The sequence below is a fragment of the Triturus cristatus genome, chromosome 11 (assembly GCF_964204655.1).
Source record: "Triturus cristatus chromosome 11, aTriCri1.1, whole genome shotgun sequence".
Taxonomy (NCBI): Eukaryota; Metazoa; Chordata; class Amphibia; order Caudata; family Salamandridae; genus Triturus; species Triturus cristatus.
Genome location: NC_140594.1, coordinates 62,457,323 through 62,476,446, shown reverse-complemented (window position 1 = coordinate 62,476,446; position 19,124 = coordinate 62,457,323). Strand labels below are relative to the sequence as shown.

Genomic DNA, 19,124 nt, shown 5'->3' with positions numbered 1-19,124 from the left:
ACAACAGCTTCCCTTCATTGGGGCCTGTAGATGGTGCTAGTCTTTTGTCTGCCTCAACGAGTCCAGGACATTCAGGCTATGATCCCAGTGTTTCAACCCTGGGTCTCAGTGAGGGTGGCTCTGAGGCTTCTTGGCCTTCTGTATCCTGCTTGTAGACCGTGTGGCAAATGTGGGCTCTGTAGTGGGATCTGAAGACTCAGTGTACTTAGCATTATGGTGACTTATTGGAGTCCAGGAAGGTGCCAGAGGGGGCCTGCAGTTATGGCTGCTCAACTGCAATTGGACCAGTGGCAGACACCTCTCCTTGGACCTCCCAGAGCCAATGGTTGTGACAGATGCATCGGTGCTCTTTGGGGAGGTCACTTGGGAGAGGTGGTGATCAGAGAACTCCGATGGTGACTTGCTGTCGCATCAAGCTGGAGTTTCGAGCAATTTGCTTTTTACTGAAGGCATTCCATGAGGGGGGGACAGGTGCAGGTTCTCACAGAAGACACTACTGCTACATGGTATTGCAGAAAACTGGGCGAAGTGGTGTTGTGGATCCTGTGCTAGGAGTCTATATCTCTGAAAGTGGCTGAACGTTCAGGGCATTTCCCAGATTGCCCAGTACCTGGCAGGATCTTTAAATATTGGGGCTATAAACTCAGCGGTTGGTGCCAGCTGATCATGAATGGTAGTTAAACTCTGAGATGGTACTGTGAATCTTCCAACGATGGGGAGAACCCTGGCTTGATCTATTCGCCACCGTGTCAGTGTTTTTACATATTGGTTTCCAAGGTAGTTCTTTCGGAGAGAGGCTTTCCATCTCAGCTGGTGCTCAGGAATCCTGTGTGTTTCTGCCTCTGTCTAAAAGAGATCAAGAAAGACCAGGCCCAAGTCAACCCGAGTGACCCCAGATTGGGTGAGAAGAATGTGCTACCAGGAACATCTGGCCATGAGCATTGTCCTGCGGTTGGGCTGCCCCTTCAAAAAGATCTTCTGTCATAGCAGCAGTGCTGGGTCTTGCATCCAAGCTTACACAATTTGCATCTACTTGTGGGGAGATTGAAGGGGTGACAATTGATCGCTTTTGATCTTTCTCTTAGTGGTTGGTGTCATCATAACAGCCAGGTGTCCATCCACCAAAACGATATACGCAGGACGCTTGAAGTTCTTTTGCCTTGTGTTCACCCCAGAACATTCAACCCTTGACTTCAGTTGTCTGACATCTTGATATTTTGTCTGTCTTTAGCACAGCGAGGCCTTGCTGTGGCAACAGATAAGGGTTATGTAAAGGCTGCATTATGTTTGCCAGATGAGCCGTCACTTTTGATGCATTTCTTGAAAGGGCTGACCCACATGTTCCCACCTACATCTCAACACCTTTTTGTAATGCCGCAGTGGAACCTAAATTAGGTTCTCACCTGTCTGATTTGCACTCTTTCAACTGATACACAGCTTTACTATATGCCTGTTGACGATCAAAGTGTTCATCCTTGCCATTACCGCTGCAAGGAGAGCGAGTGAACTCCTGGCTCTGTCCATCCAACTGCCATACACATTGTTCTTCCAGGACAAATTGGTCCTCCAGATAAAAGCAGCATTCCTACCGAAGTTAGTTGTGCCCTTTTAAATCTGGCAATCCATCACCTTGCCAGATTTCTGCACTCCTACTCGCACCTCTAAGGAGGAGGAACGACTTAACTATCTTGACCCTAACAAGGCATTCAGTTTTCATATTGATCAAACTACACATCATCGCCTAGACTATCAACTGTTTCTGAGCTTCTCTGGTGTGCAAAGGGAAACAAGCATTGGCATAGCCAATAGGTCTCGCTTTTGGGACCTTTTAAGTCTTTAGTTATGCAGCACAATATCCTTGGTGCAACAACATCAACTATTGCATGGCTAAACACTTATAAGGTACAAGGTTTAGCCATGCAACAGCTGATGTTGTTGCACCAAGGATATTGTGCTGCAAAACTAAATACTTATAAGGTCCCAAAAGCGAGACCTATTGGCTATGCCAATGCTTGTTTAAAGTGGAACAAGAGAGATTGCATGAAAGCGGGTGCCATGAAACAAAGTGTGGCGCCCGTGCCCATAAATGTATTGCGTGTTTGCGAGCAAAGGAGCATGCTAGTAAATAAGTAATTGGCGCCTGGCGCTAGCGCCACGTTAGCAAATAAGTAATTGTCTCCTTTAGTAAGTGGGAAGAGACGTCTGCGAGGAGTTCTTACAGCATGTTGCAATGGGGGGGCAGAGGCTCGGTCTTGCTGGGCTCCCTCCCACCCCACCCACCTCTTAAAACATGCAGTTGATCAGTAGCAGCAAAAGTTGTTCAGCAGCGCCGCTGCTGCTTTTTAAACGTGGACCAAGAGCCCGTGATATTGCCTGTCTGCGAGTAAAGCAGCATGCTGGTAAATAAATAATTTGCACCCGGAGCTGGCGCCATGTTAGTGAATAAGTAATTGTCGCTGGGCATTAGTGCACATAAAAGAATTTGCTTAGGCGGGCGCCATGTTACCACAAGCGTTGGCCGCTTTCGCAGCGATCGCCCGTAAGTGGTGCGTGAGTGTGTGTAGCAGGAAGTGGGATAAGGGAGGGGGTAGCATGGTGTGTACTTTCGCGGCCGCATTGATGTTCTCAGTGGCCGCGCGGCTCACTGAGAATATCAAAGCAGCCGCGAAAGTGATCACGATGGACGACAAATGGTGCGCACGCCCGGCGCACATGCACTGTAGGTGGAGGCCTCAAAGAAACACTAGTTTGCACTTCCAAATGCCGCTTACTAAAACTCTCGCCAGAGCAGCGCTAAAGCGCTGGCTCAGGCGAGACCTAAAAACGGTGCAAAAGAGAACCATCACCCAGTTGATTGTGCTATGTATTAAAAACTGCTACAAGCTAGCCAAAATGCAGCTCCTAGAAGGCTTGTGCACTCATTCCACTAGAGCGGAGGCTGCTATCACTGTGCTGGCCCGTGGAGTGCCAGTCTCCAACATGTTCCAGACTCCCTCATGGGCGTTCCTCAAAACGTTCACAAAGCACTACTGCTTGGATTGTTAGGTCGTAAGGTATGGGCACTTCATCACATCTGTCCTGTAGATGTTCTGGTCGATGCCATTCCACAGACCCACCACTTAGGGAGGTACTGCTTTGATGGCCACAAGATCAGAAATTTGCAGATATAGAAGTTTCTATCAGACGAACAAGTTACTTCTCTTTAGTAACACCTTTTCTAACACTCTTATCTAACCGGGTTCGTCACCAACCCGCCCTCCTCCCCGTTCTGTGAAATGGACCTATACCATCCATTAACAAAATCCCAATCGAGAGATTTGCACACAGAAGTATTCTGATTTCTATCCGATGTTGCAGCCGGAGATCAGAAAATAACTTATATCAGCTTGCAGAGGTGGCATAGGACATGGAGGAGAGGATTATGCTTTTATCTTCCTTTGCTTTAATTCAATATTGTCACACAGCAGCCATTTATTTTTTTTACTTTTCCAAACTACATTTCCCATGAACATAAGAGAAACAAACAAAAAAATAGTTAGTCCTTCCTCCATGTCCACAATGCAGAACCCAACAAAGTCCTTCCTCTCTGCTTGGACCCCCTCTTTCTTTGCATGAATCTCGCCAAAAGTTCAGTCTCACAAATCCTGTTTTGATCCGTCGTTTCCTGCAAAGACACGTAATTTCAGTACTCGTTTCTGACCCTCCTTTGTGTCGACAGGTCGCATTGCAAGACTGATTCATACAACGGGAGAAAAATGCACCGGGTTAACTACCATAATAGAAAACTGTAATATTTCAAATGACAAGCTTACTTAATACTGTACTTGGAGGGTTCGCATCTTAGTTGATTGCCGGGCGGGATAATCCTTGCCTCCGTGTCCTTAATAGAATTGAAACTTACCTTCACTGCTTAGCGGCCGGCCCTGGGGGGTTGTAGGCCCATACTTGTTCTTATTGAACTGTCAATAAAGGTTTTCAAAAAAAAAAATAAAAAAGAAACTTACCTTCACATTGTTAGGCAAATTTTCATTCTGTCAGGACTGGAGGCGAAAATCATGCCAGTTCAAATCTTACCACTTACTGGGCCACTTCCACCACTGGTTTAAAGTCAAACCTCTTGAAGGTAGAGTCTGAGGACCAGTCTGCTGCTTGCATTAAGTCCTCCAAACGTGCCAGAGGCAGAAGGCTTTGAAGGCCATTTCTCCCATTGCAGAGTGTGCTCCAAACAATTTGTATCTGTGCCTGCTTCTTGCATCACCCAACGGACCCATTGGGCTATTGTAGGGGAGGATACTGTCTTATATGTGTTTCTCAATGTTATGACAAGCTGCCTTTCTCCCGGAGGGCGGACCTTTTGTGTCATCTTTTCATATGCCTTGAGAAAACGCACAGACCACAATTTGGGAAAATCACTGAATGCAGAGTAAAATATTCGCCTTAAAGACCACCCCATCTGGGGAGAATACCCTGGCCAAAATATCTAATGCTCGCACATCTGAAACCTGCCTGAATGAAACAAAGCATAACAGCATCACCAATTTGGTTGAAAACCCCTTCCTGGATAAATACCTGTCCAACTGCCAAGACAGGAAAAGATTAGAAACTAAATTCACATCCCACAACATTTAAGAACGCGGTTCCGGAGAGAGGAAAAGGTGGATGCCTCTAAGCAGTCAGCAAACAAAGGGGTGGTCCCCTACCGAAACCCCATCTATGGGGGCATGCCCTGCTGATATAGTGGATCTAAATGCGTTCACCAAAAGGTATGCTAGCCTTTGCTCCGCCAGGCTGGATAGAAAATTTCAGACCAGTACCACTTCGACCACGGAATCCAGACCTCGTCGCAGACTCCAACAAACCCATCTAGTCCAGGATGAACTGTAGTTTGGTCATACTGTCTGGCCAGGCCTTGAACAGGAGGAACTCAGCATTGCTTAAAAGGCCTGGGAGCGTCCAACGTTGCCTTTTTATTCCGCCACACCATCAACTGGAGGAAACCCTCCAATAGCCAATGCGTCACTGATCTGGATCCAGGAGAATGTGTGGAAACAGAGGGGGGAGTCTGATTGGAGAATCCCCGGAAAGTTCCAGAAAAACTGGAAACCACACTTGTGACCTTCAAATGGAGGTGATCAAGACCACCTCTGTCACTTGCTGATGGATCTAAGCTGATGACCAGGTGACCATCGAGAAGGGGGGAAAACATGGCCCCGTTCCTTACTCCAATCCTGGAGAAACATGTCCGTCGCTGCCTCCTTAGGGTCCGGCCTCCAGCTAAAGAACCATGGTAGCTGGTGATCGAGACGAGACGCAAAGAGATTCAGTTGAGAAGGGGCCCGGGCGCCGGCAATCCATAGCAAGACCGGAGGGTTCTGCTTCATTAAGCTGGAGTCTTGCAGATGCCTGGAATGCCAATCCACTACCCCGTTGGACCGACCAGGAAGGTACTCCACCGTGATAGAGATGTGATGTTCCGGACACAAATTCCAGAAATCCTTTGCCATGTCTGCCAGGATCCGGGACCTTGTCTCCCCAACCAGCCATGTGATTGATATATCTCACTGCTGAGACATTGTCCGTCTCTAACAGGACGCAGTACTGGATTCAATCCATGGCCCAACACTTGACCACGAATGACCCTGCAAGGAGTTCTAAGCAATTGATGTGTAGGCCCTGCTCTTCGAGGACCAACCTCCTCCTGTGGAGAAATATCCACAGCGTGCACCCCAGCCAGACATGCTGGTGTCTGATTCGATGATCAAATCGGGAGTAAACCTGAAGATCGCTCCCCCATTCCATGCCTCCATATGAGTAAGCCACCTCTCTGGCTTCATCCGTCAGAGACACCAATTGGGCATATGTCGGTCCTCTCCACAAGTAGTGTACCTTCAGACGCTGTATGGCCCCATAGTGAAGAGGCCGCAGAAAGGTTGTCTGTATGGATGAAGAGAGGAGGCCTACCAGGTGGGCAATCTGCCTGAGAGACATGTGAGACTTGGCTAACAGCTGGTTGAGTTTGTCTTCTTTTCGCCATTTTCCAGGAGCGAGACCTTACAAACGTGGACTCCACGATGAAACCTAAGAAGGTTGCTCTTTGGGTGGGGGAGAGAAGAGACTACTACTTGTTGATTACAAACCCTAGTTCCTGCAAAAGGTTCACTGCAGTTTGGAGCTGTGATGTCAATTTCCAGGTGCATTGAGCCATGAGCAATCTGTTGTCTAGGTAAACGATTAACCGAATGCCTGGTGCCCCGAGGAACTTCACTGCTAGCCTGAGGACCTTGGTGAGCACCACAGCCTGACGATAGGCCGGAAGGGAGTGTGGTGAACTTGAAAATCTGGGGCCCCCACTGAAATTGCAGAAATCTGTGATTATGGGGTGCAGAGGGAGACGGTCCAGAATGGACAGATCAGCGTCCTTCAGGTCTAGACGCAGCATCCAGGTCGAGGAAAGCAACACATCCCTAAGGAGATGAATTCCCTCCATCTTGAAGTGGCAGTAAACCAGCCACTCGTTGAAGTCCCGTAGATTCATAACTGGCCTGCGCCCGCCGCCTGATTTGTTGATCAGGAAAATGTTGCCTAAGAACCCATCGGGATGCAGGACTAACTGACCAATAGCTAGTTTGTGGAAGAGAGCCAAGACCTCTTCGTCTATAAGCGCTGCGTCTCAGGCAGAGATACAGATGGGCCTAGGGAAGGTAATCTGTGAAGGCTGACCTTGTACGGTCTTCAACACCCACGCGTCAGAGGTGATAGAAGCGTAGGCTGGGGTGAAGCCCGCCAGATGCCTTCCCACCATGATCTGCATGGAGGGAATGACACTGCTTGCGCCTGCACCACCAGCCTGTCCTCTGTATCCTCCTCTACTGCGGATGCGTTGTCCTCTTGTCAGCGTGCATTTCTCTGGTACTGGCTGCCCGAGAGCCTTGTCCTCTGGCAGGGATTTGGTAAGATGGACGGCCGGTAAACTGACCCCTGCCTCGACCTGCCCCCTGGAAAACCCAAGGGGTGAATATGCGCTTGATGTTAGACTGTGCTTTATTTAGCAACGTGAAGGTCTGTGAACTTGCCAAGTTCTTTTCTTTTACAGAGCGAGGTCACAGAACAGTGCCCCCTGCGTCACTGCCCCTGTCTCAGAGGAGGCAAGGTCACCCAGCTTGGGGTCAAGCTTGATGAGCAAAGAGCAATGCCGCTTAGTTGACAGAGCGCAGTTCCCGTTCCCCATAAAAAGTACTGTGCACTGCGCCCAATTCGAGAGGACCTCTGGGGATATGAGTGAGCCTGTTCACTTGGCCTCTTCCTCCATGTCAAGATCTTAGCCATAGGACCAATGGCGTTCAATAACTTGTCGTGCATGTGCGCCATGACCTATCTATGCGCTTTTTAGGGTCTCTCATATAGTTGCTAGGAAGGAGGCCATCTTTGAATCTATTTCTGGGGTGAGGGCAACCTAACCCTCTAGGTTGGGGCGCGAGCACTTTGAGGCAATTTCGGGCAGTCTTCACCAATGATTTGTGGAGGGGCCTTCAGAGAAAGAGGGGGCATGTTCAAGTGGGGCCTCTTGAGGTGGGCGACTTGGCTGGAAAGCCCTGTTTAAGGCGCACAAACATCTCCCTATAACATAACAGGTGTATTTGTAAAGCGCACGATTATCAGTAGGTGTCCTGGCGCTGAATAACAGATGTTTGTTACCCAACTCAATGGTACTCATTTTATCGGCCTCCAATGGATGAAAGGCTGAGTGGACTCACCGGGATTTGAACCTGTGACCATGAGGTCGAACACAGGCTCCTGCAGTGGCTGCTTTAGTCCACTGAGCACCAGACCCGGCACCCTTCCTTTTAGAGGGTGTGGGGGGAACTTCCCTTGGGGCAGCCTCTAGAGGTTGGGGCTTCTCAGGAGCCGGGGATTGGGTCTTAGCCAATTTGGGACATTCCTGCGCAATCCTATCAGAGGTGCTGCTCCATAGGCCCGTCAGTTTATTGACTCCTCTATAGACTGAGGTGTCAATTGCCTCTTAAAAATCTTCATCCCACTGTAAATAGGCTAGGGGATCCCCCTCCTCATGAGTAGCCTACAGTTCCTCCATACCTGAATTAATCAAATGCCCCTTATAAGTATAATCCTCTTTGAATACAAGTAAAGGGATGTCTCCAGACAGATGTGGGTGGCCAAAGGCTCCTGATCAGGGCACCAGTCTCGGGGGCACGCACCTGGCCTGGTGTTCACGGACTACGCAGTCCGGGACGTGTTCCAAAGAGGCCTCTGAGCTTCAAGTGCACGTACAGCCCTGGAGGGCGTCGGCACGAGTGCGACTCGCAGTACAGACCCCTACTGGGGGCATAAGAGTGAAACAAATGCATGACTACAGACCCGGTTTTGCCGGACGTCAGCCTGAACAGCGGGGGACAAGGCTCGGTGGTTCGCAGGCTCCGGCAACGCGCTTTGGTAAAAGACATGTGCGGAGCCAGCGAGACGCACCGCAGCAGAGCCCTCTTGCGGGCGCAAGCCGCACAAACATACAAATGGGGCCCGGTTGGTTGAGGAGCGCAAATGCGGTCCCACAATCCGGTCAGGAATCTGCAAGAGAAAATACAGACACCGCCTAATGGCAGCGAACCATAGAATAGCAATAAGAATTACTTTCTGTTAAAGTCACAATCCACACACAGTCTGAGGAGAGAGAAAAAAGAGATGGTGGGAGAGAACTTAACTGGGTGCTGAGAAAGAGGGAGTTCAAGCAGAGAAGAAAGATTACTTTGGATTATGCGTTGTGGACATTGAGGAAGGAATGGACAACCGTTTTTTGGTTTCCCTTATGTTCATGGGAAATGTAGTTTGGAAAAGTTACACACAAATTTGAATGAAAAATGTCCTAGTTTACGAGAAGGAAAGTTTCAATTCTATTAAGGACTAGGAGGTGAGGATTATGCACATCTTCCTTCACTTTATTATGCATAGCAGGTTTAAAGATCAAAGTAAAAAAACACTATAAACACAGGAAACATGACAGGCTACACATCCCATGAACCACAGGGGGGGGGAGGTAGTCTCTATGGTAATCACAGTCCAATCCTGAGACAGTCCACAGTATATATCCCAATGACGTCCCTTCCATTTCCTCTTCTTCACTGGAGGATGTTAAGCTGGTATTACTGCCTCATTCGAACTTTTGATCATTCCCTGTAAAATAGAAACAACTCCGTTATCCAGCTCTTGTAAACCGAAACCATCACAATACTCCTGAGAAACAGAACTAATGCAGAAAATAACATGGCAAATGCACCAAATGCAATGACATAGGCAGCGGAGCAATAACAACACATGTAAATACTTTGATCAACAACAAAGATGTAAGGATTTACTAATAACAAAAAAACCTCCAGGGTGGGAAGATAATGAAATTGATCCCAGGGAGGGATAACCCTCGCCTCCTAGTCCTTATTAGAATTGAAACTTTCATCTCGTAAGCTAGGACATTTTTCATTCTATGGCAGGACGGAGGCGAGGATTATGCAATTCAAAGCTTACTCGCGACCAGCAAACGCTGCCTCTGAGATAGGTTTATAGTAAAATCTCTTGAAGGTAGAATCAGAAGACCAATCGGTCTCATTCATGATGTCTTCCAACCTACCACCCACCTGAATAGCCTTAGATGCCATGGCCCCCCTCGGGGAATGTGCACCAAACCTACTTGCATCCACTCCTGCCTCAGACATAACCCACCGTACCCACCAGGCGATGGAAGGGGAAGAAACCGCTTTGAAAGGTTTCTGCATGGCAATAAGCAACTTTCTCTCTGCGGGGGAGCCAGAGTTCCGAGGTAATTTTCTCATAAGCCTTAATGCACCTCACCACACACAACTTAGGGTGGTCCGGAAAAGAAGGCTAAGATACCGACCGGTTATTGGCTTTCGTCCTCCGAGCAATGGTAAATGTAACTCCTTCCGGAGTAAAAACCCTAGCTGTAATGTCCAGAACTCTGACATCTGACACTCTTTTACATGAGCTGAGACAGAGGAGAATGGCTAACTTAGCCGACAATTCCTTGTGGGAGAGCTATTGATTATCCTGCCAACCCAACAAGAGCCGCAGGACCCGGTTGACATCCCACAGGCCCAAATACCTAGGCTCAGGAGGTTTAGACAACCGGATGCCGCGCATCAGCTTACACACCCAGGGGTGTTCTCCTGCTGGCCTGCCATCAATCTCACAGTGGCCCACGAAGATGGCCGAACGAAAAGTTAACCGTCCGATAAGCCAGGCCCTCCTGAGACCATTCCGCCCAAAAATTTAACATATGGGTAAGTTGTGCCCCCATGGAATCCACGTACCTCTCCAGACACCAACGTTGCCATCGTCGCCAAGCCGAGCGATACCTCTTGATCGTTCCTGATGCCCATGCCGGTTGGATGAGGTGTGCAGCTTCTGAAAAAAGTTGGTTGTCTTTCCAACGTCCCCTGAAATCCTCCACTCCATGAGTTGCAAATGGCCCTGAAGCATTAGACGATGAAGGCCCCCCTGGGGATCCTTGAGAATAGAAGGGAATGAGGGCAGTAGAATCGGGCAATCCCACGACAACTCCATCAGTGTCGGGAACCAGGCCTGTGCCCTCCAGACCAGAGTGACTAACACAATGGACGCCGCCTGACGACAAACCTGAGCCACCATTCTGGGTATTATCATGAAAGGTGGAAAAGCATAAGGATATTCCGTCGACAAGTCCTGAAGAAAAGCATCCACGCAATGGCCTCCGGATCCGGTCTCCAGCTGACAAAGCGCGGAAGTTGATGGTTCAACTGTGAGGCGAAAAGATCCAGACTGCAAGGGCCCCATCTGGCCATCAAAGCCAGGAAGACTGCCCGATCGAGTCGCCAGTTGCTGGAATCGGAGAAATTCCTGGAGTTCCAATCCGCCACCGTGTTCTGCAGGCCGGGAATGTACTCCGCCGTGACTGAGATCTGCTTCTTAAGGCAATAATGCCAGAAATCCTTCCCACGGTTGGATAAGTCCCGTGATCGGGGACCGCCCAGTCGATAAATATACTGCACTGCCGAAATGTTGTCCATCCTCAAGAGGATGCAACAAGAGATCCTGTCCTTGGTCCGAGACTTCACCGCAAAGGATCCCGCCAGCAGCTCCAGGCAGTTGATGTGCAACTGGAGTTCCTCTTCCGACCGTCTGCCTCCCATCTATATGTTTCCGAACCGGGCTTTCCAGCCCGATCTGCTGGCATCCGACTCTATCACCAAATCCGGGGACGACCCGAAAATATCCCGACCATTCCAGGCCGACATGTGGTCGATCCACCACTGAAGTTCGGTCCTGGCCTCCTCCGATAACGAGATGATCTCCGAATAGGTCAGGCCTCTCCGAAGATGCTGAGCCTTCAACCTCTGAAGAGCCCTGTAATGCAACGGGCCGGGAAATATGGCTTGGATTGATGAGGAAAGTAATCCCACTATTCTGGCCAGTTTGCGCAGTGAAATCCTGTCTCTCCGAAGAACCTGTGACCGTTCTTTCCGAATCTTCTTCACCTTCTGTTCCGGTAAACTCAAAGATGCCAGGACCGAGTCTGAGAAAACCCAGGAAGACCATCTGCTGCGCCGGACGCAGTTCAGACTTTTGAGCGTTGATTACAAATCCCAGGTCCTTGAGCAATGCAATAGTCATGGTCACGTTGTGGGTGAGATGCACCAGAGACTGATCCAAAATCAGGATATCGTCCAGGTAGATAATCATTCTCACCCCCCTTTGGCGGAGAATCTCCCCCACTGGGCGCAACAGCTTCGTGAAACACCACGGGGCGGACGAAAGACTGAAGGGCAGTGCTCGAAATTCGAAAATCTGCCTCTTCCAAGCAAACTGGAGAAATTGCCTGTGAGGAGATACAATGGGAACCGTCAGGTACGCATTCTTCAGGTCGATTCGTACCATCCAGAAGGAGGATGTCCCGAAGTAAGTGTATCCCCTCCATTTTGAAGTGGCGGTAAACCAGCCACTCGTTGAACTCTTTTAGATTGATAACTGTCCTGAAGCCCTTGTCCTTTTTCTCTACCAGGAAAAGGTTGCTGAGAGAACCATTCGGGTGAAGTACCGACCTGCAAACGGCTCCCTTCCTTAGAAGATCTGAAATCTCGGTCTCTATCAAACTTTCCTCTTCTGCTGAGAAATGTAAGGGCCTTGGGCTCACCGTCTGAACAGGGGTGCCGTAAAACTCTATGTGAAAACCCCTGACCGTTTGCAATACCCATGGGTCTGATCTCTTTCCCCAATTATGAGAGAAGACTAAAAGCCGCCCCCCTAGATCTTGAGGGGAAGAAACTGTAATTGGGGTAGAAGGTTCCCTGGTGACCATTGTTACAACCATTGTTCCGCGTTGTTGACCTCTATTGGAGGGGCCTTGCTGCTGGTAGCGGCCGGAGGAGCGACCCCTGCCTCTTCCGGCCCCGGCAAAAACACACCCCAGAAAAATCTTTTTTATAGAGACCTGAGCTTTGTCCAGGGCCAAAAAAGTGGTGACAAATTTGTTCCACTCTTTGACGAACAGTTCACCAAACAGTTTACCCTGAGCCACGGGTCCCGCTTCAGAGGTAGCCAAATCCCCCAATTTCGGGTCAATCTTTATAAGAAGGGATCTCCTCCTTTCTGCTGCAAGGGCACAATTTGCGTTGCCGAGAAGGCATATCGCTCGCCGTGCCCAACCCGCGTCTATGTCCGTAGACAAAGGGCTTCCAGATTCTTTCGATCGCTCGCTCAGTTGAATGATCTGAGTCAAAGGCCCCACTACGTCAAGGAGTTTATCCTGAAAATTTCTCCAGGATCTATCTATACCTTTTTTAGGGTCTCGCATATATTTTGCGAAACAAAGTACAAAGTTTGTCATCGCTCTCTGAAGTGTCCGCCACCTTCCCTTTGAGTGAAGGCCGGGGGCATTCGCCCCTCATCCCAGTTCTAACCTCTCTCTCCAGAGGCTGGCGAATCTTAGACGCCACATAGTCCACCACTTTGGCATCAGGTAACCACTCGGACGACCTAGGATGGTAGATCTCCGTGGGTTCAAACATGTCTGAATGTCCCACGTCCCCATCCTGGGACTCAGAGGACCGAGAACCCGTGCGCCAAGGACGACCCGTGTCCTTATCCTGGTCGGAGGAAAAATCACCCTCCGATACACCCTCCCCTTCCAGGGAAAGACCACAATCGGGGTCCTATTTGGGGGGTGACAGCGTTGCCAGTTTCTCCAGGCTCCTCCTCCTCCCGGCAGGGTGCGTGTTTAAGCTTTCGCACACTTTTGAGGAAGGATTCCCTCAGTCTGTCAAATCCTTCCAAGTGCCCCACATGACGCTTCATGGCCTTCTTACTCTCCGCCTTCTTACTCTCCCCCTGGGAGCCACTGGGACCCGCAGCCGCCGAGCTAGGGTCACTAAACACCCCTGGGATTCTCTTGGCTAGCTGATCCACCCTCTCCTGCAGGGGGGCCAGCGCCCTAGAGATGGCTTGCGAGAGGGCATGGTCCACTGCAGGAGGGAGACTCTTTGGTGGCCATTGTACTTCTGCCTCCTGTGTGAGGAGTAAAAATGGTCTTCTCAAGAAGACATGTTAATGAGGGTGAGAGCACCAGAATCACCTTTCAAATCCACCAGGCAGCCCCCTCTCCGGTGCTCAGACAGCAAGGGAAACCCCGAGCTGTCAAACTCCCTGAAATTGACAAAAAATAAACAGACACCACAAGGTGGCGCTGCAATAGCGTGTAAAGGGCTAGAAAAATCACAGCGAAGCAGTGTGTGATGTTCTAGAGTGGGCATATGTCACTTGGCTATGTCATACTGTGTTAGTATATTCTAATATGGAATGTACTTGAGGGAGAATGTTACTCCTTGAACACTGTGTCAGTTATTCTTGGGTGTTGAAGGATGGGGTCTCTTGGATACTCTCTACATTAAAGAACCTACAAACAGATCTTCATTGGTTCTGCTTCATTTCTGGATGCTCAACACTTCATTTTGGCGACGAGTGGAAATCAACAAGAGACCCCAACTCACCGATAATCGTCATCCTGTTCTCTTCGGATCTCAGGCTTTCCTATTGTGCCTCAAGTTCAAGTTCAGGCTGAGTGCTCGCATCCTTGCTCCGCCGCTATCTTCTTTACATTGCCGCTGTATTTCCATGATCTTTTGAAGGCGTCTGACATTTCCCTGATCTCCGTTGGAAAGTGCGGCTGTTCACCGCGTTTCCTCGCAGGCCTGGCTGGCTGGCTGGTGGAGGCCTGTCTGTCCCGACGTCTCATATCCAATTTTCAAGTTTCCGGGAATAAGCGCAGGGCATTTGCAGTCTTCGAGGGGTTGCCTAGCAACCTACCGTGTTTTGGGCCCAGTGTTTCTTGCCACAGTCTGTTGCCTCGCAACGAGTTGCTCACGTTTCCGTACGCTCTACGTCAACGAGCGGAAACACTCACACAGAAAAAAGACACCTACTGCGCAGTCTCTGCTGCGTTGCCTGGCAACTCTTCAGCGTTAGGCACAAGGTTGGTGTTTTACTGCTTCCTGAGTGCGTTTTTTTTGTTTTTTTTTTCTACGAAAGAAGCGGAGGCTTTCTTAACTAAAAGAGGTGGCTTGTGGATCGACCGAGAACTGCTAAGGTATTGTGGAGCGATTCAGTTACTTTGACAACGCTGATCTGCACAGCTTTACTGTTTTTCACTGCAGATCGTTTTTTATGTGTTAAAACTGTTTCGTGACATTTATTGGCCTACGCTAATCGAGCGATTCAGTTACTTTGACAACGCTGATCTGCACAGCTTTACTGTTTTTCACTGCAGATCGTTTTTTATGTGTTAAAATTGTTTCGTGACATTTATTGGCCTACGCTAATCTGCACAGCATGGTTGTTCTTTTTCAATTGCTTTATCAACGCTGATCTGCACAGCTTTATTGTTTTTACTGCAGTATAGGTATATGTATTCTTAGTGTTACAAACACGACTTTTTAGTTGTGTATAAAAGAGAGGTTGGGTTGCCTTAATATTTTATTTAATCTTTTCTTGGGTTATTTGCTTCTTGTTATTTCTGCTTGCAGTCATGCAAAACGTTACTGCTCCTCCTTTCTTTCTATCTTCTCCTGGTGATCCAACTATTCCTTGGATTAAATGGAAAAAGGTTTTTGCAAATTACGCCAGGGTTTGTGGCACGTCTCTGAGTGCAGAGAGGAAGTCAGCTCTTTTTCTACATTGCCTGGGCTCAGAGGGCCAAGAAGTTTTTGAACACCTTCCAGATTTACCTGATGGAGACTCCCTCAATGAGTATGAAATCTGCATTAAGAAAATGGATTTACATTATCTACCAAAAATGAGCATGATTTTAGAAAGATATCATTTTGGTAAGAGAGTTCAAAGGCATGATGAAACTGTGGAACAATATGTTACATCGTTGCGCAAACTAGCTTCCACTTGCTCGTTCGCTGGTAGCTTGGAGGAAAGACTTAGAGATCAACTCATGTTGGGTTCTTCGATTGAGAAGGCGAAAGATGCACTTTGGCAGAAAGATAATCCACCGTTGGAAGAAGTTATCACTACATTGAAAATGCACGAACACTCTAAAGCTTGTTCTGAAGCCATAAAAAAGGGTTCGGTCACTGACAAAAGTGCTGACACGGATGTCAAAGAGATCAATACAAAACCTAATGAGAATTCTGATAATTTGGTTAAGTCATCGGTACAATCTGGATCAAGTTCCTCTAAGACCTTACGTCAGGACTGGAATCCTAAATTTTCAGTAAAGTTCTTTAGGTGTGGAAATGCAGGACATGTAGCTAACTTTAAAGACTGTCCTGGGTGGAAAACAACATGTTCCATTTGTAAAAGAAAAGGGCATTTTTCTAAGTGTTGTAGGTCTAGCAAGAATACAAAAAAGGTGAGTGAGGTAGATATCTATGAGCAAGATGAGGGCGATCTGATTGTATCACAAATTTGCAGTCAGTCAGCAGATGGTCCTATAGAGAATGTTTTGGTTAATGACAATCATGTGGATATGTTGTTTGATTCCGGGGCCAAGATCACTTTAGTAGCAAAAATTTTCTATGAAAAATATTTAATCACCAAAGTGAAGCTATTTAAGCCTGACATTATTCCTAGAGGTTATGGTGGTCAGGTCATAAGCCTGTTGGGATATTTTATGGGAACAATAGATTACAAAGGGAGGATCACGGCTGGGAAGATTTATGTCTCAATGAAAGGGGACTCTTTAATCAGTTGGTCACACCAACGCGATCTTGGGTTTTTTTTAGATCCGAATGAATCTCCTTCGGTGTGTTTGAGGGATCTATCCACTGTTGCTTCCATCTCTGATAACAGTGTATGGATAAGTAAGTTCCCTAAAGTGTTCGAAAAGAAACTAGGGTGTCTTAAAAAGTACGTACACCTGATTAAACTAAAAAAGGATTCTATTCCCGTGGTGGCTAAAGTCAAGAATGTTCCTTTATTGGTAAGAGACAAAATGAAAGAAGAATTAAAAAAATTGCTGGATAGTGAGGTCATTCAAGAAATTGAAGCCACAGAGTGGGTTTCTCCGGTAGTTATGGCCCAAAAGGCTAACGGAGAGGCCAGGTTATGTATTGATTTGAGAGAACTGAATAAAGCTGTAGTTGTAGATCATTACCCTCTTCCGAACATCACGGAAATGTTGTCCTCGTTAGGTGAAGCCACACACTTTTCTACACTAGATTTATCTTCGGCCTACCATCAGGTCAGACTCCATCCCTCCTGCCAAGATTTGACGGCTTTTATCACGCCGTTTGGCACCTTCAAATTTCTTAGAATGCCCTTTGGCTGCATCGGTATTTCAAAGGGTGATGGAAAATGCTTTACGGGGTGTTAGTGGGGTCAAAATCTATCAAGATGACATCCTCGTGTACGGGTCGAGTTTGGGAGAACACAATGAAAGGGTAAATCAAGTTCTCTCTAGGTTGGAGGATTCTGGACTCACTCTCAGGTTGGATAAGTGCAAATTTGATGTGAAGCAGATTGAGTACCTGGGCCATATGATTTCTGGCTCAGGGATTAAGCCAAAACCGTCTTTGGTAGAGGCCATTTATAAGTTGAATTATCCTGCAAGTAGAGATGAACTCACAAAGTTTTTAGGGATGGCAGAGTTCTATAATAAGTTTGTTCCTGGATTTGCTCAAAATACAGAAAAGATCAGGGCATTACTAAAGAAAGGTTGTGAATTCAAGTGGGATGGATCTTGTAGTTCTGAGTTTGACTTGATTAAGGATTGTCTGAAAAAAGCTCCTAATCTTTCCAGTTTTGATCCTACTAAAGATTCATACGTTATGACTGATGCCAGCTCCAAAGGACTGGGTGCGGTGTTACTACAGTCTGGCGATGTAGGGGACAATACCATTCTGTTTATATCAAGGCCTCTCAGAGGGGCTGAGTGCAATTACTCGGTGGTTGAGAAAGAGGCTCTAGCCGTGTATTGGGCGATTCGTAAACTGAGAGAATTTTTGTGGGGTAAAGGGTTTGTTGTAGTCTCAGACCACAAACTGTTGAAGGAAGTTTTCGGAAAAAAAGGGATTGACCGTGTGTCACATAGGATAAGGAGATGGGTCGTTGCATTGCAAGATTTTGAATTTGTTGTCCAGTATTTGCCTGGTGCTAACAATATTCTTGCTGACTGTTTGTCAAGACTTGGTGGGACCACTGTTTCGGATGAAGGTGATGAGGAGGAAGATTATTTTCTTGGTGAAGGTTCTGGTGGAGAATGGAGTGTGTGTCTGGTCACCCAGGGGGTGGTTACTGAGGATGAATGGAATGCTGTGATGAGAGATGATGCTGTTCTTCAGCGTGTTGTCTGTTTTGTCCGTGATGGGTGGTGTGAGAAACATATGTGTGATGAGGAGATTAAGGGTTTTTGGAATGTTAGAGACGAGTTGTCTTTTTCTAATGGGCTTCTCTTTAGAGGAAGTAGACTGGTTGTTCCTAGTGTAGTACGCCAAAGGTTGGTTGAGAATGCTCACTCCAGTCACATGGGCATTGCAAAGACGAAAGAAAGACTGAGGGAAGTTTATTGGTGGCCTGCAATGGACACTATGATTGAAAGATTGGTGCGCTCGTGTCCTCAGTGTGCGGGTAGTGACAAGGTTCTTAAATGCAGGACTCAACCCATGGTTATCAGAAAGCAAGCAAATGGTCCTTGGACGGACATAGCTGTAGACATTCTTGGACCGGTTAAGGTGAAGTCTCGAGATCAGTATGTTTTGGTCTGTGTGGACATGTTTTCCAGGTGGCCAGTCATCAAAATAGTAAACAGTGTAGATTCTGCTGCAGTCATCAACTTTCTTGATGATCTATTTGCTGGTGAAGGTTTGCCAGCATCTGTGCTAACAGACAATGGAGTGCAGTTTGTGTCCAGCATGGTGGAGGAATTTTTCTGTGAAAGAGGGATTACACATAAAAGGGCTGCATTGTATCACCCTGAGTGTAACGGTGTGGTTGAGAGGTTTGTGAGGGTGCTCAAGGAAACCATGCAGCTGGCATTAGTGTCTGAGTATGACTGGGAGGAAGCTGTTGTTAAAAAGGTTTATGAGTATAGAGTCACGCCTCATTCCTCTACTGGTGTTTCCCCTTTTACTTTGTTTAGAGGAAGGGTCCCCAGCACGCAGGTGAATCCTCTTTGGGTAACTTCAAGAAGGTTGGAACTGGGTGGTGCTAGTGACAAAACTGAAGGTTGGAGGGTTCGTGAAATGGATAAAATGGTTAAGAGAAAGGAGTTGTATGACAATAAGAAGGGTGTTAAGAAAACGGTTATTCAGGTGGGTGATTGGGTCAGGGTAAAGCTACCTGAAAGGAGGTTCGGGAAGTCAAAATTTGGTCAACCGATTAAAGTAATAAGACTTCTAGGCAATGCTGTCAGAACTCAAGATCATAGAGTTTGGAATCTTAACAGGGTTGCAAAATGTCCTTCCAAATGTGTAGAGGGAGATGGGTCTCAAGCTGTACCTGTTCCCTCCATTTCTTCTCTTCCTGAATCGTCGAGACCTATCAGGTTGAGGAGAATTCCTCAAAGATTTCAAGATTAAGGCTTATTGTCTGACACAGTGCATTTTATTCTTATGTTTTTATTT

At 47.5% G+C, this 19,124-nt stretch overlaps 2 protein-coding genes across 2 annotated transcripts in view; one reads left to right on the top strand and one right to left on the bottom strand.

Annotated features, from left to right (window-relative positions):
- Positions 1 to 19,124, top strand: part of ANKLE2 (ankyrin repeat and LEM domain containing 2) — a 115,210-nt gene that overhangs the window by 92,229 nt on the left and 3,857 nt on the right. The gene's annotated exons all lie outside the window — the stretch shown is intronic.
- PGAM5 (PGAM family member 5, mitochondrial serine/threonine protein phosphatase) overlaps positions 3,521 to 19,124 on the bottom strand; it is a 175,490-nt gene continuing 159,886 nt past the window's right edge. The window contains exon 6 of the mRNA XM_085633372.1: positions 3,521 to 3,664. Coding sequence (XP_085489498.1) covers positions 3,536 to 3,664 — 129 coding nt within the window. The 3' untranslated portion in view covers positions 3,521 to 3,535. The remainder of the gene's footprint in view (positions 3,665 to 19,124) is intronic.